This window comes from Poecilia reticulata, linkage group LG9 (genome assembly GCF_000633615.1).
Source record: "Poecilia reticulata strain Guanapo linkage group LG9, Guppy_female_1.0+MT, whole genome shotgun sequence".
NCBI lineage: Eukaryota > Metazoa > Chordata > Actinopteri > Cyprinodontiformes > Poeciliidae > Poecilia > Poecilia reticulata.
Window position 1 is genome coordinate 26,848,797 of NC_024339.1, and position 7,906 is coordinate 26,856,702.

Genomic DNA, 7,906 nt, shown 5'->3' on the forward strand with positions numbered 1-7,906 from the left:
TAATAGACTTAGCATTAGTTTAACTTCATCATTAATTCTATCATTAATTTTATCTTTTGGACGCAAACTTTAATTCCTGCTCTGCATGTATATATATTTATATGCTAAGTTTCATGTTCGAGGCAGTTGTTGATGATGAACTACACACTATTTATTTAGTTGTCAGAAATCAAAATTTACCGGCCATCGTGTTAAATTTATTATTGTCTCAATTGCATTTTATGCCTTAGACATAAAACAGACAAAGTTTGTATGGGACCTCAAGCAGAATCTTCTTGTTAGAATCATCATCATCATCATCATCATCATCATCATCATCATCATCATCATCATCATCATCATCATCATCATCATCATCATCATCACTTTCAATACAGATTTGGTGGAATCTGGGCGAGTGTGCCAGATCTAAGGAATCTTTTCTAATTTTAATCACATAAAACTTGCAGAATAGTGTGGGTCCTGAGGACTAGGACTCAAAACCAATACCTTAAGAGGTATTTCAAATACTTTTAAACAACCTGGGCTTTTTAAACTTGCAGCTAGTTCCCTGTGTGTAGCATGTTTTAGCTGTATGGAAACAGCTTTACCAGCCACCCTGATATGGTATAGCTTGAATTATTGCAGTACAGTTTACTGCCTCAACCACAAACCATTTTTTTCCTTTTTAACATTGGAGAATAAGGTAGATAATTTCATAAAACAAAACCTGAAGGTGTGGACTGTCGTGATAAGATGGAGCCCACCCCACAAAGTTGATCCTCTGCATCCACAAACTGTGTGTCCACTAAAGAATACAGTTGTGAAACTGTATTCTTGATGAATACCTGTATTTTGCATTAATCATTCTGAGATTGGTATTAAAAACAGAAAGAAAAATGATCCTTGATTCAGAAATTTTAAATCCAGCCATCGTCACGTTTGTAATGACCTGTTGATTGCATGTATTGTTTTATTTGATTGTTTCTGTTTTGTTTAGATTATGCAATTTAAGCGGACTTTTATTGCTCTTTGTGGCTAATGTCAATATCAAGTTAAAATTTTGTCATTTATACTCAGATCAGGTTGCTCAAATACAACAGAAAACTTCATTTTAAGATTCAGTGATTACATTTTCATAGTTTGTTAAATAAGTTCACACGTTTAAATCTGGACTTGTACAAGCAAAAAGAGAAAAAATGAACAAATGACAGTTCAAAACTAAAGCTTAAGTTAAATTAGTTCCTAAATTGTTACTTTTGTATAAAAAGAAACATTAACAGATCTGTTTATTCCTGTTTTTGGTCACAATTTGTTGTTAAGGCTGATAGGCAACTAATCTACTTTAGACTTTTGGATAAAATTAAAAATGTATTTGTATTAAAATAAAATAATATAATACAATATGAAACAGTGTGGATATACCGGTATATGGAAGCAAACAAACCAGAAGCACATAAAAAAAATCAATATTATGAGTAACAATCACGATGAATTCACCTTTTTCAACCATCTCCTCCTCTGCTGCTGATCTGTGAACGTCGATCTTCTCCTGCATCCCATAAACGCAGCGCTCAGTCTGAGCGTCATAAAACCCGTCGCTTTTGGAGGCAGCGCGCATAAGCTGATGTTGATGCATCGGAACAACTTGGTCCATCATCTGAAGATCATTTTCATACTCGTTCTGGTGGTAGTCCAACTTCAAAATGTCCTTAACAGAGAACGGGGTGGTGGTCGATGAACTGTGATGCATCCTCATCATTTGCTGCGGGTGTTTGAAACTTTATTAATTAAAAAAAAAAGATTATTATTATTTTTTACGCACGGTGTGCTGGAGCCTCTCCTCAAGGCGCTGCCGGGCGTAACTCTTCACTAACTGATAAGTGAGGGGCCTCGGAGGATTTAAACCGTCCAAGGGTCCTGCTAATGAACAAGTGAGATGGGTATCAGTTCGGCTCAGACACAGGGACCAACACCCGGGGAGACGGCGCGCACACTTCTGCGGCTCCCCCATCTTCTCACCTTACAGGAACACCTATCATCATATCCGCCCTTCTGTCAATGCGGTGGCGTAATCAAGAAGCCCAATTAAGATGCAGGAGGTGCTGAAGTAATGTGTGGCCATCTACAAGAATAAAGGTTATATCAAAATTGTCTTTATTTCTCAGAAAGATTAACAGATTTTGATTTACTTAACAAGGCATTTTTTTTATTAATTATTAATTTCAAACAACAAAACCAGCTAGTTAACAATAGAAGAAAATACAAGTGTAAGAAAATGACAAAAAAGAAGAAAGTTATGTAAAATAAAACAAAATTAAATGAAACAGAATTAAACACACGACGTGATTGCTGATTCTGTCTGAAACGTCGCTTCTCGGTGCGTTACTTCGACCACTCAGCCACCGCTGCAGGTCCAAAGGGGGTTGAGTGATCCCCGGGTGATGTCGCACAGCTTTACCGCCGACATTGTTTTCCAGCCATGTTATTAGCGTTCTCAGGCCACAACAAACAGTAACATTACACCTGATGTTGTGGAAGTGGGGAGACAGCGGCGCCAGCCAGCAATGCTTGACTGAGGCTGAGAGACGCGCGTCCACAGAGACAACAGACACGGCTGGCACCGTCCCGCTGCAGGAGAGCCGCAGAGCCCCTGCATAGGCGCGGATGTTTTCTTCAAAGGGACAAGCAGATGAAGGAAAATGAATAACAACACCAAAGGCGCAACGTTTTCAAAAGTTGCTACGGAGAAGTTTAAGAATGAACGCCTGTGTTTAAAACAGTGTGGTCCAGTGGTTTAGAAAGTACTCAGAAAAGTAAAAGTGCAACACAGACAAAAATGTGCTCAAGTCAAAGTACCACATTAACATTTTACTTAAGTAAAAGTAAAATAGTACTGGCTTTTAAAAATACTTAAGTATTAAAAGTAAAAGTACTTGCTGAATGCATTACTTAATCGCTAATATCATTACGTGTACCGATCGTATTTAATTTTAATACATTAGAAATGTGCCATTTTAATGAACAATGCCACAAATAAAGCATTGTGTTTACTCTCTGTAACTTTAGACTTAGATATGTGATTCTACGCATTAGAATTTCAGGGATGGAAACATCGCAGAGGTCTAGTGCCATCCCTTAAAAGAAGTAACACCCTGGGCGGTTGCCCATATTGCCAATGTCAGAAACCACAACTATCTGCACCATTAAACTGCACAATAAAACATGACAATTAACGGTAAGCAACTATGCGCAATAAGCAAGAAATAACCAAGCAGAAGGAGCACGTGACTGTTTTCATTCTCCCTCCTGCTGCAATGTCTGCCACCACGTAAGTCACGTGTTTACTTGGATTTTACGGCGCCACCTTAAGTCCCTGAACTTCACATTTTCACATTTTAACGGAAAAAAGTGCAATGCGACTTGGATGTAACGAGTAACACGACAGTTTTATAGAAATGTAGTGAAGTAGAAAGTAGAGACACTTACTGTAAAATGTAGTGGAGTAAAAGTAGAAAGTATTCATTATTAAATCTACTTAAGTAAAGTACAGATACACGAAAAATGTACTTAAGTACAGTAATGACGTATTTGTACTTCGTTACTTCCCACCACTGGTGTGGTCTAATAAGTACTTTAAGCATTGTGTTTTACAAATAAAGGCAACTTAAAACGAGATGTCTGGAGTAGCTAATTACTTCATAAAGAGCTGACTTTGTAAGAGAGAGCATGGCATAAGTAATTTTAAAAAGTACCCTTAAAAATTTGATGCACCTGAGAACTAATCTAAACACACGTGCATCTCATGAACTTATTGAGGAAGCGTGAGAAACAGAAGACATCTCATTAATCATAACGATAAACAAAACCCTTCCATATCAAGTATCAGTAGATCTAACAGTTGGAATTTATTCTGGGTTTGTGGTGATGATTGGCTGCTTTACAGTAAATCACTTGATATACTTTTCTTAGCCCTTAAAGTATTACTGGGACTATTTTTTTTTATTGTCACATTTTGGTTTAAACCTGGAAAGAAAATGTCTTGCTTTGTGTTTGTGCTTTTTCCCCCCATGCTAATATGTCGCCATAAGTAGTATGGCGACATAAGTAGTATGGCGACATATTAGCATTAGCACAAATAAGACTTCAGGATAAAAGTTTCAATTCACTTAGGGGCAACGTCGAAGAAAGCAGGCTTAACTTCCAGCCTGTTGGAAAAAAGTAATTAGTGGTATATGTTTTTTAAGATCACAGTGGGACCTGAGAATTTATTAAAGTACAATTTTGTTGTCTCAGATGGAGTTATTAAAACTCCAGAATTCATTTTAAGCAGCCATTTATTATAAAGATATCTAATAAATTTGCTTGAAATCCCCTCACATACTGATAGTATGAGAAAAAAAAAACATCCAGGATATTTCTGTCCATTTGGAACATCTGCTTTGAGATTAATTATGAAACAGTTTTTTAAGTGAATGACCCAAAGGTCTTCCACAGCAAACTATCGGCTTTTATCTGTGGGTGTGTGTGTGTGTGTGTGTGTGTGTGTGTGTGTGTGTGKGTGTGTGCGCGTGTGTGTGTGTGTGTGTGTGTGTGTGGGTGTGTGTGTGTGGGCTGGAGGAATCCGTGCAGAGATTTGACAGCCACAGATGAGAAACAAACACTTAGACACAGCTGTAATGTAACCTTGCGGTACTGAAGATCAAGGTTTTGCTTTATGATAAATAGATGTTTCCTGACTGTTTACTTTCATCAAACAAGTGGATTTGAACTGTGACTACTCATACTAATCAGCGTGGGTGAACACATTGTTTCCATCTTGTGTTGCGACTTTTTATACACTCAGTCAGTGAGCAACCTGTATTTTATAGTTTACAAAAATCGGAGATGTGGACAAGACAAGTAAGGGCCAAAATATGATTACATCAATACCTAAAGAACTTTGTTATTAGTGGTGGATATTCTGCTGGGTAGTTATGTATGAAATGTTTAGTGGATACAGATCTGCAGCATCTTTTCTGTGTCTAATGCATCTTTGAATTGATCTGTTTAAGTTTATTTTGTATGTCATTATTTCCATTTGTGTCTCAGTATTTTTTTTTATTTCAGATGTTGCAATTGATTTTACAATGGCTCATATGTTTATGTTTTTTAAAGCCTGATCTAGCTTTTCCACAATTAACACCAACATTACAAGTCTTTCTGTAATAAAACAGGTTTTCTTAGACCAGTGGTTCCCAAACTTTTTCTCCAACACCCGTGGTTTCCAAACATTTTCTGGGCCCCCCTATGGATTACAAATGGCTCTCTGGTTGAATGAGGCGTGTGAGGAGGGGGGGGATTCTTAGAGACTCCGTGTCTCTAAGAAGGGGAAGGATTGACTTTTTTGGGGACAAAATGAATGTACGAAGATGAACATAGACAACAACATCAGTAGCCTACAGGCTACTTGTTAGGCTTAAGGTGATGTATTGATATTAGCTAGTCATCTTTTAGCTAGCATTACCTGCATCCATTACTCAACTCAGTCGGTTAGTTTGGGAGAAAATTTCTTTGCGTTTTTGCTAGTTTGCTGCCATGATTCTAACGCACACCTGCGTAGCTCTGCACAGCAGCAGCAGGTCTCCTTCACTGCCGCACAGGTGTAAACCCAGCGCTCATGTTGTGTTTAAAGGCGGCTCGGAAAAACAGGTTACGACATGTTAACGGATTAAACAGTTTTAACTGCTGATAAAAGTGACAGAGGACACAGATATGGGAAGTGCAGAAGCCCCTACTGTATCAAATTGACATAGGAAAAACAAAGAGTTGGCCATTCTAAGGTAAAAACCCAGCACATACAGCGTTCATGTTTTTTTGTTGTTTTTTTGTTTCATCCAGACAGCTTCCCACGCCCCCCTGCAATGGCACGGCGCCCCCCTAGGGGGCGCGCCCCATAGTTTGGGAACCTCTGTCTTAGACTGTGTTGTGGAAATTTTTTTTATCAAAGAATGAGAATCTTTAAAGACAAAGATTAATCTTTGTCTTTATCTTTATTTGAAGGCAAAAACGTTCGAAGACCCGTCTCACCGAACACAGGCAGTAGAAGAGCCCCGAACAACACAGATCACATGATTATAAAGTCACAGCTAAAAAGAGAACACCCCAAGTCTGAACTCATCTCCATTAACCAGGTGGACAACAGAGCCACACCTTTATCCACCGTCATGCAACTGCCCCTCACCTCATTGGAGGGAACGATTTTTAGTTAAGACTTTTTGTTGGTGACCCACACCCTGCATGATTGAGAGCTGACAAGGATTCAAACAGAAACTTCCAGTTCATTTGTATCAGTCACTCATAGTTGCAGACTCTCTTGCACTTACACAGTGACAAAGAAAAGAAAAACATTCATATACACAAAACACTATCAACCCTTATTTAGATCAAATTAAAATGAAATAGTTAAAGTGAAAATTTCTATTACAACTGTGTTTGTTTCATTTAACAAATTACTAAAACCAACATAGTTTTTAAATTTAGAGCTTACTTTATATTCTTCAGCAGCTCTGTGCAGAAGGATCTTCAGAAGCATTTTCTATCATTTAGCATTTTTTCAGTAATTTCACAGTTTCATACCCACAATAGTTATGCCGAGCACAGAATTCTGAGATAATGCGGAATATTATTCCCTGAGTGGCCCAGCTATTTGTACTGTCTAAATCCAATGACATGATATATAAATCAAGTTGCTTTGCTGTTGGAACATTAAATGATGTTTTCATCACCACAGGATTTGATGACATGTTTTCTAGATTTTGCGAATTTGTGTATTCTTGACTGGAGCTTTAAATTAGCTGCAGCTGGATTATTTCTCTGACTCAGTCAGTTTTGTCTCGGTACAACACTTTTCCAGGTTTCATGAAAGTCTGATGAAATCTGAGTAAGCATCAGAGCTTTACTAGTTTAATACTGAGGTGAATGATTCAGCATTACTTCCAACACACCCTCCACATGTTAATGTACCCTTAGCCAAGGTATTTAACCCTAAGTCTCCAACATCAAAAATAGATTTACACACTAATTTAAAGTTCATTGTCATTTTTTAAATAATATTCAGAGGATATCTCTTCATGTCTTGTTATGATAACGAATCATAGCAATGGATAACAGATCAAATTCCCGTTCTTTCTAAATGATCTTTCCAGAGAGTTGTTGTTCTCCGGGAAGCTAAATGGATTCAGATCAAATTAATACACCGGTTGATTTATGAATTAATGTGCGAGATCAACCAGTTAATTAGGTATGCAGCAGCATCATTTAATTTAATGCTAATAGCTGCTGCAGGCATTTTACACTTTTTGCCAGTGTTTGCTTTAATTATTATTCATTTTAATTTCTGGGCCCAGTTTATGCAGTTCAGCGTTTATCTTATTTTAGTTCACTTTGGTAAATGGCATTTGATTATTCTGCCTTCATTGTCATGAGAATGGATGGGGTTTTGTTTCTTTAATAAGGAATCTAAGAATTTAAACAACACCCTAGCTTCTAAAAGCCACTTTCTTTGTAGACACCTACAAACCTGAACTTCAAAAGCACAGATGAAAAAGAAGACTTTCTGCCTGACACCCAGGCCATTGCTGCGTGTCCGGTTTGATGGGTTAATTACTTAATCGCTGCAACAGTGATCTCTGAAGCCTCGCAGCGGTGCTCTCTTTGTGAGTACTGTTGCTTAAAATAATCAGAACCTTTCCTGTTGATTTTTCCCTCACTGTAACATAAGAGGTACAGTTTACCACCAATACCAGTAATTCATCATGCACAAAATAGGAGACTGACGGCAGCTGAAACAGTTGATAGGGTCAACTTACAGGAGGGGGGGGGGGGGGGGTAAATGAACCCACACTCCCTACAGGCTAAAAGTTCTTGCTAAAATGTGTCAGCATAG

At 37.9% G+C, this 7,906-nt stretch overlaps 1 protein-coding gene across 1 annotated transcript in view; it reads right to left on the reverse strand.

Moving 5' to 3' along the window:
• Positions 1 to 1,732, reverse strand: part of nkx2.7 (NK2 transcription factor related 7) — a 2,439-nt gene extending 707 nt beyond the window's left edge. Inside the window, exon 1 of the mRNA XM_008419272.1 lies at positions 1,480 to 1,732. Coding sequence (XP_008417494.1) covers positions 1,480 to 1,732 — 253 coding nt within the window. The remainder of the gene's footprint in view (positions 1 to 1,479) is intronic.
• Positions 1,733 to 7,906: the final 6,174 nt, after the last annotated feature.